The following is a 16645-nucleotide window of genomic DNA, read 5'->3' as shown; positions in this document are numbered from 1 at the left end:
GGGAACATTCAACTCCCCTCCAGACCAGCTGAGCATCCCAGGGGGATTGGGGGGGGGGCTTCCCAGGCAGCCCCCATTTCCAACCCCAGCTTTCAGAAGCAGGCTGTCAGCAGCCAAGGTTGGCCCACACGAAGGTGAGCATGCAGGCTTCGGAATACCCAGAGCTGCCCTCCTCAGAGAGGCTACTGGCCTCTCCCTCACCACAGCCCCCAGCCCTCCCCAGAGGACACACATCCTTCTCCCACCGCAGGCAGCCCAACATGAACCCAGCAGATCCAGCTGCACTTCCCCAGTACCTGGAGCCATAAGCACCAGGGGAAGTCTCACACCAAGGGTCACACAACCCAGCACAGACCTTTGCTGCCATGCTCGGACTGTGGGGTGACAGGATAGCTCACCCTTTCCATCCACCATCTTTTCACACGGGGCCAAACCTCCACCCCAGGGCTCCACCACCCTTCGGCAAGAGGCTCAAAGGAACTCTGTGTCCTGCTGCTCAAGAGCTCCATTACCCCCATCAGTATTTGGTCACAGCTTTCATCACCTTTCTCAATCAAGCCTAACAACATACTTAAGCACCCCTGAAGGCTTATCTGTACTTCACCATTTCCTGCTCACCCAGTGCTCCACATTCTTGTGACTCTCCAAGGACTCTGAAAAGCCAGTTTCCATCTACAAATCTGAAGAAGCAAAGGGCAGCCGAGGCAGCAACAGCAGCCAGTTTGGAAACAGCCCCCATGAGGACAGTGAACCCTGCGAGGTTACAGGCAACATAACCGTAACAGTGTCAGGGAAACCAGGCTGCGATTCACACACTGCAACATGAGGAGTAAGGATCATGCCAGAAAGAAACCCACAAAGCCTCTGCTATTTGATTAGCTTGAGGGCTTGGTCAAGTGAATCTTGCAGCGTAAGCAAATAGCTGATACACTCAGAAAATGGTGGGACACTCTGCTTGTGCCAGATCCAAACCATTAATACGTTTTTGTTGTGGTTACTACCCACCTCCTGGGCACTCTTTAGCCTGTGGTATGCTCCACAAGGAAGCTGTGTAGGACAGAGAGCACTGCTCACAAGCACACACTAATTACTCAGTGCAAGAAAATGCAGCAGGATACCAGAAGTCATGGGTAAATAGAGATATTTGAAATCTGAAGGAGTGCCACCTCATGTTTACCCACTGCAGAGAGGCCAGTGATCCAAGAGACCCTGTCAGCAGGGCAGCACAGCCCCTGCCCCCATCCGATCCTCTCACAGCTCTACCCACCTAGTGCCAGGGAGGGAGGGAAGAACCCCCCTACCTTTACTGACATGAATCCCCAAAAGTTTGCTAGGTGCTCTCTTTCACACAGGCTATGCTGTCACAAATCACAAGAGCCCCTCAGTGGTGTCACAAGGTTTATTATCTTGTCTATACAGTTCTTGGTAGATGCAGTTTAGATGATTCCAATCTGGAAAGAAGCAAAGCATGTTAAAACAGATGTTACGGTGGCAGAAAGGCAAGACCCTCTACCACAGACATCACTACCAGGGCTGCTTCTCCCCAGGATTCCTGTCCTCCAAGGACAGGCTTCTTCCTCCCAGACCTGCCCAAGCACCCTACATGACCCCTTTATATATTTATTACACAGTGACCCTCGTGCTAAGCCACAATCCCCTACTCCAATCTGTGCCACCACTGCTCCTGCCTACCTCAACCACCTCGAGGACTAAACTGCCTGCTACTTCCAGCAACACAGCCACCTGCACAGCAGAAACCCTTCCTTCACCCAGGCCAGCAGCCCAGCTGTGCCCCTGCCATCATCTCCCCTGTTTGAATCAGCTGCCAACAGTGTTGGCCAAGAACACTATTAAGACAAACACTGTGTCAAGCCAGAAGCTGCAGGGCAGTTTGTGCACCCTCCCCACTAATACTCTGGAGCTCTAGTAGTCCTGTGGAGTAGAGCCCCTCCCTGGAGGAGCTGAAGAACAGCAGCAATTCTCTCTCAGTAACTTTTCCCACCTAACCTCAGGATCTTTCAGGCAGAGTTGTGTTTTCCTAGACAATGTGGTCTTTCTTCTGAACACCTGGATCCTAACTACAAAGACACACCACAGAAGCGCCACTGTGCTTGAAGCACAAGTACCTCACGTGTAGGCCAGGTCAGGTAGAGACCTGGTCAGGTGGAGGAGATACAAGACAGCTACCGGCAGCTGCAAAGTTTCCTCACCTTGTTGGCTACATCCAGTGCATCGTAATCTGGAGCCAGTCGCACATAAGCCTTCTTCTCTCCATCAGGCCTAGAGTGGAACAGGAGGCATCAGAACAGAGGCACACAACTACTCCCACCCTCTCCACCTTCCCGCTATAATGATGTGCATCAGTGGTTCCTTTGGAAACATCACATTATTCAGTGGTAAAAAAAATGTTCACATCATTTGCACAAAACTCCCTGGGTGTTAGAAGAGCTCCCTGATGCAGACCCTCTGGTCTGCCAACATTCCCCACTTCCACTAAGATGTACTCAGTCACAAGCTGCATTTCTCAAAACTTTTAACACTGAAAACACTACAGAGCTTAATCCCACACCTCCTGAGACTACCCGCAACTGCTGAAACTCACAGGTGTTACCATTTTCTGCTAAAAGCCACTCTGGGCTCTTGAAGAATGTCACCCCCACCAGTGACCCATCCTCCTCTTCTTCTCACCTAATCAATGTGTTGACCTTGGCCACATCAATATCATACAGCTTCTTGACAGCCTGTTTGATCTGGTGCTTGTTTGCCTTGACATCGACGATGAAAACCAGAGTATTGTTATCCTCTATCTTCTTCATTGCTGACTCTGTGGTCAAAGGGAACTTGATAATGGCATAATGGTCCAGCCTGCAGGAGAGAGACCCTGTGGTTAAAAGGCAGCTGGCAGATGCCATCCCTGCACCTCAGGGGCTTTCTTTGGGGTGCATCAGTCACCAAAAAAGTTATAATCACAAACTCTCAGGCTTTGGTCGCTTGAAATCATCACCTGCACCCCAAACACCCTCTGCAGCGCTCTGCCACTGAGGTATGGCTCAGCTCCCAGGATGGCACACTGGCAAGGTATTGCCCTGGGTCCTGCAGCAGGGTACAGCTCCCCATGCATGTGGCTGCTCCCACCCCACAAACCCTGCAGCAGGGCCGAGCCCAACACCCCACACATACTTGTTTCTCCGTGGGGCACTCTTCCGGGGGTACTTGGGCTGCCGGCGCAGTCGCAGGGTCTTGGGCCTGCGAAAGGTGGGTGATGTGCGGATCTTCTTCTTCTTGTGACTGTGGACCCCCTTCAGGACGGCCTTCTTGGCCTTCAGCGCCTTAGCTTTTGCCTCTGTCTTCGGAGGCACAGCTATGATGACAGCTCAGTCAGCCCAACCAGCATCTGCAGGACCAGTATATGCTCCCCTGCCCCTAACGGGCCACAGCTTCCCTGTCACACAACTCAATGAGCAAGACCTCACCAAGTCAGGGCATCTTCATCCACCAAGGCCAACCCCAGAACACCCAACGGGGTTCAAGCTTCCCTCTTCCCCCACACAAGCCAACCACCCACTGCACCAAACAGATGGCAATATTCATTCCTCCTCAGCTCCCACAGACCCCAAGCCACTAAACTACCACGTAGTTTAGCCTTTTTTAGTTTTGTAACTATATTCCTTATATATTCTCTTTTAGCTTTGTAACTATATTGTTTGCTTCAGTGTAATCACTATGGAGAGATTGCTAACTGACCCTGGCTACGTAAGAGTCGTTTAAAGCTTACAATCACTGAGGGGATGGCTGCATAGGTAATTAATGAGACAAACTTGGACTCTCCTTGGCTCTGCATACAGGGAACTAAATTAAGGCTAAGTGACTGGTCAGCTGTAACTACAGGGTCGACTTGAGACCCCTCAGAAGGCTCAGATACCCGTAAGGAGCATGCACGATGCTTCATTAACACAGGACTGCCCACTGAATTAATATATGACTTTCCCGAAAAATATAACGCATAATCTTAAGTGTGGACTATATAATTTTGTTTGATATACTATACGGCATGCACGTGAGGCAGGGCGATCCCCCGTGCATCCAGCGCTACCATAATGTACGCTTCTTAGGGGTACGCAGGAGTGAAGGAGTTTCCTTATTCCTGCTTTCGGTGAAACCGAGATGCCGGCGCTCGGCCCGCCAGCGTAGGCCTCTCCCGCCACCCCACGTGCCGGCGGCCAGCACGGGGCCGCTGCCTGCCCGCCCGCCCTCCCTCCCTCCCCACACCGCTCAGCCCTGGCCCCCGCCGCCCTCCACCCACACCCCGGCGATCCTTCAACACGCCGAGCCCGCAGCCACCCGCCGCCCCGAGCCCTCACCCTCCTTCTTGGCCTTGGGCGCCATCTTGGCCAGGCGGAAGCCGAAAGGGGCCTCCCTCGCTGCCCCGCACGGGCTTATAGCCCAAACTCTCGCGAGATGTCCCCTTCACGCCCCAACTCTCGCGGTACCGCGGGGCCCACCGGGAGCGGTAGGACTCAACGGCGGCCTCATCTGCGCATGCGCAGAAGCTGCCACGCCCCGCGGGGCCTCATGGGAGTTGTAGTCCTGCGCACGGGACCCCTCCCCGCGCCGCCCCGGCGGTGGGGGCCGGGCTGAGCCCCCGGTGCGGGATTACCGGGGTCCTGGCGTGTGGGCAGCAGCGCAGTGGCCCAGCCCCGGAGGAACCGGCGTCCTGGCCCCTCCCCTCCTGGGAGGTTCCTCCGGGGCTGGGCGTGCAGCGCCGAGCACCGCTACCGCAGCCGGGAGGTTCGCGGTAACGCGGACCCCCCCGTTCACCCACGGAGGGGACCGGGACGGGGCGGGGGGGCGTGTCTGGGGGGGGGGGGGGCCTGCGCACGGGGGACACGGCTTGCGGGGACACCGGGACGGGCACACTCGGGGGCGTGGGACCGGTGGGACACGGGGACGACGGCGCTCGGGGGGATGGGGACGGGTGGGACACGGGGACAGCCACCGTCGGGGGCGTGGGGACTAGCGGGACATGGGGACAGCCACCGTCGGGGACGTAGGGACCGGTGGGACACAGGCACGGTCGTGCTCAGGGGTATGGGGACTGGTGGGGCATGGGGACAGCCACCGTCGGGGGCATGGGGACCGGCGGGTGGGACCCGGGGACAGCCACCGTCGGGGACGCGGTGACCAGGGATGGCCATGCGCTGCTGGGGTGTCAGGCTTGGGATGTGGGGACACAGGGACTTCGGGACTTAGGTGTGTAGGGGTGTGGGGACAGCTGCGTGCTGGGGTGTGGGACAGCCATGCTTGGGGACATGGGGACAGCTGTACCCTGGGGTGGCACACATGGGATGTGGGGATGGCCGGGACATGGGACATGGGGGCAGCTGGGGCATGGGGACAGCTGCACCCCAGGGTGTGGGGACAGCCACACTCAGGGACCTCAAAGCGCTGGGACATGGGGACAGCCACACCTGGGGATGTGGGGACAGCCACGACATGGGGACAGCCACGTCCCGACGATGTGGAGATAGTTGGGATAAGAGGACAGCCCAGCTTGGGGACATGGGGAAAGCCCTATTCCGGGATGCTGTACATGGGGACAGCTGGGACACGGGATATCACCGCTCCCTCTGTCCCCAGGCCTCAGTGGTGGCCCTCAGCCCACCTCTACTCCCCCCAGCCACCCAGCCCCCACCCAGCCCACCCCAGTGGCCCCACAGGACGATGAACGTGCTGGCTCCGGTTCGCAGGGACAGGGTCATCGCCGACCTGCCCCCGGTGAGTCACGGGGAGGGGGGGGGACACCGGCCCGGGGGTGGCCTCGCCAAACCCTGTGGTCACACGGGTGTCCCCCTTTGTCCCCCTGCAGTGTTTTCGGAAGGAGGCCGCCCTGCACGCCCGCGTCGCCTTCCACCCCACGGTGGCCAGTGCCTGCCAGGAGCAACGGACTGGCACTGTGGGGTGAGTCTGGGGCCATCTGGGGTTCCCACCCCAGGACTGGGGTAGGGGGGGGAGGTGACAAGAGACCCACGGTCCCGCCAGTCTCGGGTGGGGGGTCCCCGGCGTAGGCGCCGCGTGGCTGCCGGCGCTGCCCGTGTGCCGAGCCCTGCGTCACGGCGCAGGAATGCAGCGGGGGGGGGGGGGGACACACACATGGGGGTCCGGGCTGGGCTGGCAGCGGGGCGGGCGGGCCGAGCTGCAGGGGGCTGCTGGATACAGGGGGCTGTGGGGTGACACCCCCCACAGCCATGAACCTCTCTGCCCACGTGGCCGGCTGGGGGGGGTGGGGGTGCAGGCGGGGGTCCCCCTGCCCTGCTGAGCTGCCCCGGTGTCCCCCTGCTGTGCAGGTTCAAGATCTCCAAGATCATCGTGGTGGGGGACCTCTCGGTGGGGAAGACCTGCCTGATCAACCGGTAATGGGACCCCCCCAGAGACACTTGGGGGGGGGGCAGGGGAAAAGACCCCCATGCCCCGCCCCCCCCCCCCCCCCAAAAAAAAAAAAAAAAGCAGCAGTACCTTGGGCTGAGCCCAACCCTGGTCAGACTCTGGTGCTGGGCACCCCCTGGGGCAGGGGGCTGCTGACACCCACCTCCCCCCGCCCCCCCCCCAGCTTTTGCAAGGACACCTTCGACAAGAACTACAAGGCGACCATCGGGGTAGATTTTGAGATGGAGCGGTTTGAGGTGCTGGGGGTGCCCTTCAGCCTGCAGCTGTGAGTAGGTGGCAGCCCCCTCCCCACGCACCCCTGTGGCCCCCCCTCACCTCCCACCCCACCCCCCAGGTGGGACACAGCTGGCCAGGAGCGCTTCAAGTGCATCGCCTCCACCTACTACCGAGGAGCACAAGGTGAGGTCCCCACTGCGTCCCCCACACGGGCTGTCCCCATCCCCACCTCACCCCTCCTTCCCCCCACCCCCCAGCCATCGTGATTGTCTTCGATGTCAACGATGTGGCGTCCCTGGAGCACACGCGGTAGGTGACACATGGCCAAGGGTCTGAGGTGGGACTGGGGACAAGCGTGGGGGGTGGTGGGGCTGGATGGAGAGGTGAAAGCTGGGCAGGAGCGTGTGGGGCTGCTGCAACGCTGCGGCGGGCGAGCAGGAGGGTGGTGCTTGGCCACCCGCCGGTGACAGTGGCCCCGCAGGCAGTGGCTGGCTGACGCCCTGAAGGAGAACGACCCATCCAACGTAATCCTCTTCTTGGTGGGCTCCAAGAAGGACCTGAGCGTGAGTGTGTCCCCCTTCCCACGGGCTCTCTGCACCCCGGTTTGGCGGGGCTGTCCCCGTCACCCACCCACCCCTCCTGGCTCGGTTGGCAGACGCCGGCGCAGTACAGCCTGATGGAGAAGGATGCTCTCAAGGTGGCCCAGGAGATGCGGGCAGAGTACTGGGCTGTCTCCTCGCTCACTGGTGGGTCCTTGGCTGGGTGGGGAGATGCAGACCCCAGTGTCCAGCCAGGTGAGGGTACACTCAGGGGGTCTCATCCTGCGGGGCAGGGGAGAACGTGCGGGATTTCTTCTTCCGTGTGGCGGCACTGACCTTTGAGAGCAGCGTGCTGGCCGAGCTGGAGCGCAGCAGCGCCCGCAGGATTGGCGACACCGTGCGTGAGTACCCCCAGCTGGCCCTGCATGGGAGCCCCCTTCCTCATCCCCCACCCGCCCACCCACTCTCCCTCTTCCCCTCCAGGGATCAGCGGCAATGAGAGCGAACTGTACCTGTCAGCGCCCCGCAAGAAACCCAAGTGCTGCCAGTGAGGGGGCAGCCCCTGGCCCCCGCCACACTCACACCCCTGGACCAAAGAGGGGCAGCCCAGGCTGTCCCCGAGGAGCTGTCCCTGCCACCCCCTGGCCCCGCCAGTGCCCCACCTGCCTGGGCACCCAGGGCCGTGGTGGTCAGGAGCACCCAGGCGGCTCCATAGCTATGCAAACCCAGGTACCACTCGCAGGGGGAGGTGCCCCCAGGCTCCTGTTTATCTTAATAAAACCTTTTTTATGCTTTTTAAGAAAGGTGTGGGGCTGGGGGCTGGGGCTGGCGGGGGGGTCCCCTGCCCCTGGGTGCAGCCATGAGGTTCATGGGCTGGTGGGAGGACAGAGCCAGGGGATGCCACCCAGGAGGGGCTACTGTCTTGGATATGGTGGAAGCCAAACCTGGCGGTGGGTACCCTGGGTGTCTCTGCCCTGAAGAGCCAGCAGCCCTGCGCCCTGAGGGGGGATGCAGGGGACATGCAAGGTGCCACCACCCAATCCCCCCGTCAGTCCCAGCTGAGCTGGTGGCTGTTGAAGCGGGGCTGCAGGTGTGGGGGGACGCAGTGGGCACACTTGTAGTGCTCCTGGATCCACCGCCCGCCCTCGCTGTCCTCGATGCAGATGGCGGCGACACCTGTGGGGACACAGTGGGGGCTCAGTGCTGACCGCTGGGGGGTATGGGGATGGTGGTCCCACTACACCCATGGGTGCACCCTGGGGTGCCCTGGTAGGCCTCTTCCTACCTGCCACGACCCCCCCTTGCTGCTCCACCAGTTGGATGGCCGCTCTCATGGTGCCCCCAGTTTCAACCCACTGGTCCACAAGGAGGATGCGCAGACCTGGGAGGGGGCACAGGCTGCAGCTGAGTGCTCGGTGCCCAGTGCCTACACCGGCAGCCTCCCCCCCAAGATGGGAGCACCCCCTGGCTCACCGAGTGAGATGGCGTCGGTGCGGACCTCCATCACCTTCTCTCGGCCCGAGTAGTCAGTGTAGGGCTGCGCCAGCGTCTGCACGCAAAGATGCCCGGCTTTGCGGATGGCCAGGAAGCCTTTCTGCAGCACGGCAGCAGCGGCAGCACCTGGGGGTGGGCAGGCACTGTCAGGCCCTGCAGGGATGAGGGATGGGGACCCTGAGCACACCCGTGTCCCTGCTCACCCAGGATGAAGCCCATGGCATCGATGCCAGCCACCATGTCGATGGCGTCTCCCTGGAAGGGCTGCAGCAGGTCGGTCACACAGTCCTGCAAGCCCTGGGGAGAGAGCGGAGGTGCTGGGTGCCCGCAGCCCATCATGGGCACCCGCAGCCCTGTGCCAGTGCCCGTGGGCACAGCCAGGTGCCCCAGCAGCCCCGTGGGGATGTAGCCCACCCCAGCACCCCCATGGGTGCCATACGCCCCAGGCACCAGGTACTTGCGGGTGGCAGTAGAGCCGGGAGGGGTCCAGCCAGGCATAGTTGGGACCCTTGACGTTTGGGGCCATCAGTGCCAGGTACCAGCCCTTCTCCCGGGTGACAGGGACGTGGCACAGGTCCATGCGTAGGAACTGCAGGCACTGCAAGCACTGAGCATGCAACAGGGGGTGAGACCCCCCACCCACAGCCTCCACAGGGCTCCCCGTGGCTCAGTGCCTCCCACCCTCCCCATCCTCACCCACATGTGGGCACCCCAGGGTCCCAGCACGCCCGAGTCGGCTCCGTACCTGGGTGCTGGCGGTGAGGCTGAGCTGAGTGGGACTGTCATGGGGAGTGTCACAGACAGCGACAGCTGAGCGGGGGCAGCCCTGGTGGTGCTGGGCCCCTGCCAGCACCCTCCGCCAGCTGGGCTTGAGCTGGTGCCAGGTGGGAGCCCTGCCCATGGGCCAGTGATGTGCCCCCACTGGGCTCTGATGTCCCAGCCAGGCAGTTGCATGGTGGGGAGCACCGGGGCTGGGGCAGTTGCTCCAGGGGTGCCAGGGCATGGTGCAGGTGGCATGGTGCCCGAGGCACCCCGTGGGTGCAAGGGACAGCAAGCCAGGGTGATGCTCAGGGTGCAGCCCCGCAGCTTGTGGGGTCTCAGGCAGTGCGGGGATTTTCTGAGGCCACGCACGTCCCTGCTGGGGTGTCCGGCTGCCATCCTGCCCTCCCAAGTGCTGGCTGGCTCGGCTGCCCGATGTGCCAGCTCTGTGTCCGGATTGCCAATGGGCTGCATGGTGGGGGAACCAGCCGGGGGGGCGAGCCCTGGGGAGGGAGTCCTGGCAGCCGTGCTGGGAGCTGCTGGGTGCCTGTGGGCTGCCAGCCCCAGCTGGGCACAGGGCACCGGGGCTGCCCCTGTCCAAGGCACCGTGGGGCATCTGTGGGCCACAGGGCGCATCTGTGGGATGGGGTAGGATGTGGGGCTGTGGGGAGCATCTGTGGGATGGGACAGGGAGCTGCAGGGAGCATCGGGCCGTGAGGCTGCGGGGACCGTCCATGGGATGGGCTAAGAGGAGCATCCGTGGGTCGGGACAGGGGCCGCGGGGAGCATCCTTCTCCCGTCGGGGGCCACTCCGGGGTCGGGGGCCATGCGGGGGCCGGTGCGTCACGGGGCGGGCGCCTTGGGGCCGGAGCGTTACCGGCCCCAGCACATCACCCCACCGGCTGCCACAGCAACGGGGCCCGGCCCCACCGAGGGGTAACCCCCCCCCGCGGGATGCGGGGCCGGGATGCGCCGCGGCTCCGGGCAGCGGCTCCAGCACCGGGACTCTCCGCACGGTGCCGAGCCGAGCCGAGCCGTGCCGAGCCGTGCTGTGCCGTGCCGTGCCGTGCCGTGCCGAGTCGAGCCGCCCCGCGTGGGCGGGCTGTGCCGTGCTATAAGGCGGCCCCACCGCGGGCAGCGGCGCGGTGCCATGTGCGCCCCGGGGCTGCTCAGCCACCTCCTCCTCCTCCTCCTCCTCCTGCTCCCGCTGCCGCTGGCAGCCCTCCCCGGAGCGGCCCCCGGCACCGGAGCGGGTCCGCCGGCACGGACACGGGCCCGCCGAGGGCTCACCTACCCCGGGACGCTGTGGTGCGGTGCAGGCAGCAATGCGGATGCCTACGAGCAGCTGGGTAAGGGCGGCAGGGCCGCTGCTACGTGTCCTCCCCATGCCATGCCATGCCATGCCCCATGCCGTGCCATGTCATGCTATCCTACCCCATCCTTTCTCATCCCTCCCCATGCTGTGCCATGCTACACCATCCCCTCCAATGCCATCCCTTCCTTTCCCATCCCGTGCCATCCCGTGCCATCCCATCCCATCCCATCCCATCCCATCCCATCCCATCCCATCCCATCCCATCCCATCCCATCCCATCCCATCCCATCCCACCCCATCCCATCCCATCCCATCCCATCCTCAGGCCAGTGCTGCTCCACCCCTGCCCAACCCCAGTCCCAGTCCCATCCCAGTGCTGGGTCAGTCCCCATCAATCCTAGCTGTCCACTCCAGTCTTCAGCCCTGTGCTTGTTCAATCCCTGTCTGTCCCAGTTCAGTCTGCACCCCAGTGCCAGCCCAGTCCCAGTTCACCTCCATCTAGTCCCCATCAGAGGGCTGGTCCATCCTGGTCCACTCCCAGTCCCTATCCTGATCCCAGCCCAGTTCCCCTCTTGGTCCTGATCCAGCCCTGGTCCCCATCCTAGTCCTAGTCTCATGCCCACTGTGGTGCTGGTGCATCCTGGTCCACTCCCAGTCCCTATCCTGATCCCAGCCCAGTTCCCCTCTTGGTCCTGATCCAGCCCTGGTCCCCATCCTAGTCCCAGTCTCATGCCCACTGTGGTGCTGGTGCATCCCCAGTCCTCATCTCAGTGCCAGTTTTGTCCCCATCCCAGTGCCAGTCTAATCCCAGCCCCTACTCATCCCAGTATGGCTTCAGGTCTGTCTCAGTCCAATATAATTCTGATCCCAGCCCTAGCCCAGCCCCTGATCCCAACCCCATCCAGCCCCAGCCCCTGCATGATGACCCCCCCAGCCCTGCCTGCACCCCTGCAGGGGAGCACCGGGACACAGACCGGTGCTGCCGGGACCATGACCACTGCCAGCACGTCATCCACCCCTTCACCGCCCGCTATGGGTACCGCAACCTGCGCTGGCACACCATCAGCCACTGCGACTGCGACCGCAGGTGAGCAGCCCCGCATCCGACTGTGCCTTGCAGCATCCTTGCATCCCGTGGGGGGGATCCAGCCCCTCCGGCAGCCCCCCTGGTCCCCCTCACCCCAGCTGCGCCCCACGGCAGGTTGAAGGAGTGCCTGCGGCAGGTGAACGACACGGCCTCGCGGGTGGTGGGCCAGGCCTTCTTCAACGTCATCCAGGTGCCCTGCTTCGAGTTTGCCTATAAGGAGGAGTGCGTGGAGCCCTACCTCTACGTCTGGTGAGTGTCCCCCCCGCAATGTGGGGACCGTCCCCTGGTTCAGCCCTGCCGGGGCTCATCTCACCCTGTGCCTCCTGGCTCTTTGCAGGTGCAGGGCGTACAACACGGTGGCCATTGCGGTCCCCAGGGAGCCGGTGCTGTATGAGTTTGGGGGGGAGCTCATTGATCGGGCAGCGAGGCCCGCAGGGGTCCCGCTGAGCCCCCCATGGAGCAGCGTGGGTGGAGGAGCCATCCCAGCGGAGCATCACGTGCCCGCCCACCCACCATCCTCCCGCAAGGCAGCCAAGAAAGAGAGGAAAGGGAAGAAGAAAGACAAGAAAAAGAAGGGGAAAGGTCAGAAAAAGAAAAACCCTTCCAAAAACGGAGAGCTGAGCTGTTCTTCAGCCACTGCCCCTGCTCATCCCACTGCAGGCCAGGTCCCACGGGCCCCGCTGCCGCGCTTGGGGGAAGCAGCCAACGCCATCCTGAGTGATGCTCCGGCCTGGGAGGACTTGGGCAGGGGGCCAGTGCTGGCCACCCCCTCCCCGGTCTCCACTGCCAGCGGGAAGAGGAGGAGGGAGAGAAACAGAAAGAAGAGGCTGAAAAGCAAAGCTGAGGGGCAGCCTGCCCGAGAGGCATGGCCCTGACACCCCCCGGCCCCGTGCGGGTCTTGGCTGTGTAATAAAGTTACAGCTGCTTGAGCAGATGGCGCGGCCTCTGCTCTGTCTGCGCCGGGAGAAAGGATCACACCGGGGTGGCATCCCAGTGAGATCCCAGGGCTGAATCTGCTTGCGGGGCGGTGGGAGGGGGGCACCGGGAGCTGGGTGGGCATTGAGTGGGTTTGTGCTGTTCCTCACCGATCCCACTGGCTCATGTCACCTTCCCAGGGAACTGGGGACAGAAGTCGTTGCACCGGCTGGGGACACAGCACCCATCCCTGTGCTGGTATGGGGCAGAGCCCTGATTTTCACTCCCCTGCCGCAGAAGGTGACGCTCCCCAGGGCTGTTTTGCTGGAAGACCGGTTAATGGATCGCACCACCCCAGCTTTCTCTGCCACTTAACCCGCCACCTTTTCCCAGTGCTCCCACTCCAACATCAACTCCTCCAGCCCCCAGCAATCAGGAGCTGCTCTGGGAGGAACGGGGGCCTCATCCCTCCCTGGAGGCTCCTCCAGCGCTGTACAAGAACTCTTTGGAGCAGGAGAACAGCAGCTTTTCCAGCCCTGGTTGAAAAGTAGGTGCAGCCCAGGGAGAAGCAGAGGCGAGCTGCCCGTGTCCCTGCCTGGCGGACGGGGATCGCAGCCCAACTCCTTCCCTCGCCAATAACTGGGCTCCCGTAGCAAAGAGCTTGAGGGCTGTGCCCAGAGATGGGGCATTGCCACCAACTCCTCCAAAGTGCTTCCGAGCAAGGAGCGTAGCTCAGCACTGCGTCCCCTCTCCTCCCCAGTGAGGCCAGTAGAAAGATCTTACCACACCAGCACCAGTTCCCAGAATAGCAAAAAGCTGGAGCAACAGGAACCGAGCCTTGGGAGATCAGACAGCACCAAGGCGCGGAGAGCAGAGCCGCTCCATGCAAACCCCACCATTCCTGGAGGAGGGTGCGGGATCCCAAATCCCTGAAATAAGTGGACCAAAAGAGCCTGCGGAGGAGAGGGGGAAACACCAAGGTTGTAGCGAGGCATCGCACCCTCCCAAGCACTACTAATGGGTACAAAGTCCTTGCGGCCACCACAGTGTCACCGCAGGAGGCATGAGGCATGTGGGCGGCTTCCCAAAAGTAGATATTTTTTTTTATTGACTGTAAGGGAAAACTAAAACCAAAGACAGCCAAAAAGGAGCGGACAACGCACAATTCGCCTCCCCCTCTATCGGTCTGACACGTTCCTGGTTAAGTAGCTGCTCCCAGTCAAATTCCCATCCCAAAATACAGTTTCATAAAATAAAAAAAACAAACAGCGTGAGGTTAGTACACCTGCAACCTCCGGCAGCCGCGGGCCCGCCTGGTCGCAGGGGTGGGGGGCACAGGGCTGTGTCAGCCCCCCAGTACTGCCGAGGAAATGGCGAGGGAGTAAGACCTGCGTGTCTCTGTGGAAACAGCTTTGCTTTGTCTCCTGGGTTGCTGCCATTCTTCAGGAGCATTTACATGCAAAAAGAGACCTTTGTTTCTTAAGATCTGCTGTTCCTGCTCCTTTCCTAGCGAGAGGAGGCTGACCAGGAGCCCTTGGAAGGAACAAAGACTCTGCTTCCACAGAAAATCCCTACTAATGATGCAGGAGAGAGGAAAGTGTGTGCAGCAGGAACTTTCCAGTTCAGAAATGGCTCTCGGCGCTGCCAGTCGCTCTGCAATACCGCAACGGTCTGTTTCTGACACAACCCAAGTTCTCTGCAGTCTCTGCCCCTCTCCCAGTGCCCCCAGTCCCTCCCAGCTAGCGGGACACAGGCCTCCAGGAGGTGCCCCGGGTGGTGGCGTGATGTCTCTATACAATGCATTCAAAACAAAACGTTATTTTTTTAATCAGCTTCTCTGTGAAAGTTTCAGCGCATAGAGGGCAACTCCAAGCAACAAAGGAAGAAGGAGCATCGACGTTCACTGCTGGGCTCCGCTTCTAAGCAAATCCATCGCTAAGAGGAGAGGCAGCACAGGGTGCAGGCAGAAAACCTCTCAACTAGCGTTCAGTAGAAACACAATTTATTCACCCTTCTTGGTTACAACTGGGCAGTGTTAAGCAGGTATGGAGGAGGATGCCATGCACTCCTGGCTGCTTCGCGTTCTCCACCCCAGGAGCAGCTGCTCTTGCAGTGTTTTAGTCCATGTGTCTGTCCCACATTCAAGAAAGATGCCATTAGCTGGCATTTTGCTTCGCAGTCTGATTAAAAAAAAATAAATCAAAACTAAATAAATATTGTTCCAAAAGAAGCCAGAGGATAGAGCAAGCCTTTGGTATGACAGCTGGATTTCTCTCTGGCAAGACCCCGAGCCCCAGAGCTGCTGTGCTAGACCCCTACGAGCACAGCTGGGGGTTGGCACAGACTCTGCAGAGCCTGTTACACACAAAAACATAGAGCAAACAACAACAGAAACTTATTGAGAACTCCAGTTTGCTTGTCACAACCCCTGTGCCTTTGCTTGTGCTCTCAGGACAAGGAGAGGTGACAGTCAGGGTTTGGGAGAATCCAAATGAAACAGGCTCGCTGCAGGCCGATGGTCTGCACTTTCAGCTACGTTTGCTTCGTAGTCTTTGCAGTGAAAGCAGACTGCTGTGGATGTACAAGGACAGACTCGTTTGACCTCATAATTACTTTACCAAGCTTCCAAAGTGGTGAACCAGGGCCTGGAATGCAAAGGCCGCTGCAACGTCCCTTCCTATGATATATTTATATATATATAGTATATATATTTAGACCAGCCCTGCCAAGTCTATTTATTTGCTCAGGTGCATGTCACCAAGAGTCACTTCCCACCATTTCACGACGTATAAAACAGGAGTTACGGGGCTAAGGAAATGGAAATTGTTTTCAACTGTTCATTCTCCCTTCCCCTTCCTAGAAAAGGGAGTGGAGATTATGGGTCAGGTCCAGCATGGCCTATCGATCCATCTCATCCAGCAGCGGTGTGGCATCCCCAGCGATGGACATGGGTGTGCTCTCGATCATGGGGCTGGGAGATGGGCGAGGCGTCAGCCTCTGCTTCTGTTTCCTCCGTTCAGCCTCCTTCTCCTGGAGCCACTGCTCGGCCATCTTCCCCCAGTCAATCGCAGCGTGACTATTGGTCCTGCAATGACACGGGCAAGAAGGTGAGACACACTCGTGGGAGAGCTTCCCTGCCCTTTCCCCTCGGGGGTCCCGCGCAAGAAGGTGCAAGGTAACCCCACCACGCTGGTTCCACACAAATCAACAAAAGCAATCGAGACGGGACACAGACAGGTACACGCACACAGTGCTGGAGCCACTCACTTTGGCTGCTGCCTCTGCCTGGAGCTGGATGATGGCTGTGACTGTGTCTGGGACTGGGTGGACTGGGGTGTGGTGTTGGCCTGGAGCTGATACTGGGGTGTTGTAATCGGCTGGCTGGGAGTAGTGTAGGAGTAGCTGGGGGTCATCAGAGGGGTGGCCACTGGTTGCTGTGCTGGAGTCGTAAAAACCTGCAGAGAGCAGACACTGTTAGGGGGCAGAGGGCAAACCCAGCCAGGCTGCGGGGCAGAGCCCTGGCATGCTCTGCACTGCCCCACTCGCCCCGGAGGCTGCTGCATGCCCTTGCTGCACACTGCTGGCCTTGCTGGAGCCCCTCGCCCGGGCAAGGAGAGGTTTGCAGTGACCACTGCCCAGGGAATGGGGGGCTGCAGGGCAGAAGGAGCAACACCCTGCTGAGCACAGGCCAGTTGTTCCCCTGAGAGTCCCCGATCACCCACCCAACCTAGGTCAGCAGGGCCACCACAGCCTGCCTGCCTTGTTCACCCCACACAGGGTACAAGGGGAGATGCTTAAATCAAGCAAGAGATGGGCACAAGAGACACTTGGGGCAAGCTAGCAGAAATTATGTCCAACAGTGGGCATGAAGAACAG

The 16645-nt window shown here is 60.7% G+C and overlaps 5 protein-coding genes and 2 non-coding genes across 11 annotated transcripts in view; 2 read left to right on the top strand and 5 right to left on the bottom strand.

Moving 5' to 3' along the window:
- Positions 1-1385: 1385 nt before the first annotated feature.
- On the bottom strand, positions 1386-4517 carry RPL23A (ribosomal protein L23a). The gene is made up of 5 exons (XM_005240433.3): positions 4362-4517; positions 3181-3361; positions 2689-2865; positions 2211-2280; positions 1386-1451 (listed from the first exon to the last, which is right to left on the bottom strand). Exons 1-5 carry the CDS (start codon positions 4384-4386, stop codon positions 1437-1439), a joined length of 468 nt encoding a protein of 155 aa, XP_005240490.1. The 5' UTR covers positions 4387-4517; the 3' UTR covers positions 1386-1436.
- LOC114012991 (small nucleolar RNA SNORD42) lies at positions 2356-2424 on the bottom strand. Its single transcript, XR_003555811.1, has one exon. It is a non-coding gene; the product is annotated as a small nucleolar RNA SNORD42 (small nucleolar RNA).
- On the bottom strand, positions 2939-3011 carry LOC114012996 (small nucleolar RNA Z17). The gene has a single exon (XR_003555816.1). It is a non-coding gene; the product is annotated as a small nucleolar RNA Z17 (small nucleolar RNA).
- Positions 4518-8282, top strand: RAB34 (RAB34, member RAS oncogene family). 3 transcript variants are annotated; one of them, XM_055798088.1, is made up of 11 exons: positions 4518-4788; positions 5678-5775; positions 5867-5958; positions 6345-6410; positions 6608-6709; positions 6779-6843; positions 6918-6969; positions 7142-7223; positions 7316-7406; positions 7493-7596; positions 7683-8282. In XM_055798088.1, the coding sequence occupies exons 2-11, from the start codon at positions 5722-5724 to the stop codon at positions 8175-8177; spliced, it is 1203 nt and encodes a 400-aa protein (XP_055654063.1). In that variant the 5' UTR covers positions 4518-4788; positions 5678-5721; the 3' UTR covers positions 8178-8282. The 3 variants fall into 3 exon arrangements, with proteins under 3 accessions (XP_055654063.1, XP_055654062.1, XP_055654064.1); XM_055798087.1 differs by having other exon boundaries at positions 5638-5775; XM_055798089.1 differs by lacking the exon at positions 4518-4788 and having other exon boundaries at positions 5202-5775; positions 7493-7600; positions 7683-7894.
- On the bottom strand, positions 8248-9312 carry LOC106112691 (adenine phosphoribosyltransferase-like). The gene is made up of 5 exons (XM_013301616.3): positions 9151-9312; positions 8897-8990; positions 8673-8819; positions 8485-8580; positions 8248-8375 (listed from the first exon to the last, which is right to left on the bottom strand). The coding sequence occupies exons 1-5, from the start codon at positions 9271-9273 to the stop codon at positions 8248-8250; spliced, it is 588 nt and encodes a 195-aa protein (XP_013157070.1). The 5' UTR covers positions 9274-9312.
- Positions 9313-9994: 682 nt separating this feature from the next.
- Positions 9995-12788, top strand: PROCA1 (protein interacting with cyclin A1). 2 transcript variants are annotated; one of them, XM_055798086.1, is made up of 5 exons: positions 9995-10801; positions 11722-11854; positions 11969-12103; positions 12192-12436; positions 12515-12788. In XM_055798086.1, the coding sequence occupies exons 1-5, from the start codon at positions 10420-10422 to the stop codon at positions 12727-12729; spliced, it is 1110 nt and encodes a 369-aa protein (XP_055654061.1). In that variant the 5' UTR covers positions 9995-10419; the 3' UTR covers positions 12730-12788. The 2 variants fall into 2 exon arrangements, with proteins under 2 accessions (XP_055654061.1, XP_055654060.1); XM_055798085.1 differs by having other exon boundaries at positions 9998-10801; positions 12192-12788.
- A 1062-nt stretch (positions 12789-13850) lies between these two features.
- SUPT6H (SPT6 homolog, histone chaperone and transcription elongation factor) overlaps positions 13851-16645 on the bottom strand; it is a 30212-nt gene continuing 27417 nt past the window's right edge. For both annotated transcript variants that reach the window (XM_055798077.1, XM_055798078.1), the window contains exons 36-37: positions 16037-16224; positions 13851-15854 (exon numbers count right to left, since the gene is read on the bottom strand). In XM_055798077.1, coding sequence (XP_055654052.1) covers positions 15668-15854; positions 16037-16224 — 375 coding nt within the window. In that variant the 3' untranslated portion in view covers positions 13851-15667. The remainder of the gene's footprint in view (positions 15855-16036; positions 16225-16645) is intronic.

The sequence above is a fragment of the Falco peregrinus genome, chromosome 2 (genome assembly GCF_023634155.1).
Source record: "Falco peregrinus isolate bFalPer1 chromosome 2, bFalPer1.pri, whole genome shotgun sequence".
Taxonomy (NCBI): Eukaryota; Metazoa; Chordata; class Aves; order Falconiformes; family Falconidae; genus Falco; species Falco peregrinus.
The sequence above is the reverse complement of the archived record's forward strand: the minus strand, read 5'-3'. Positions and strand labels throughout refer to the sequence as shown.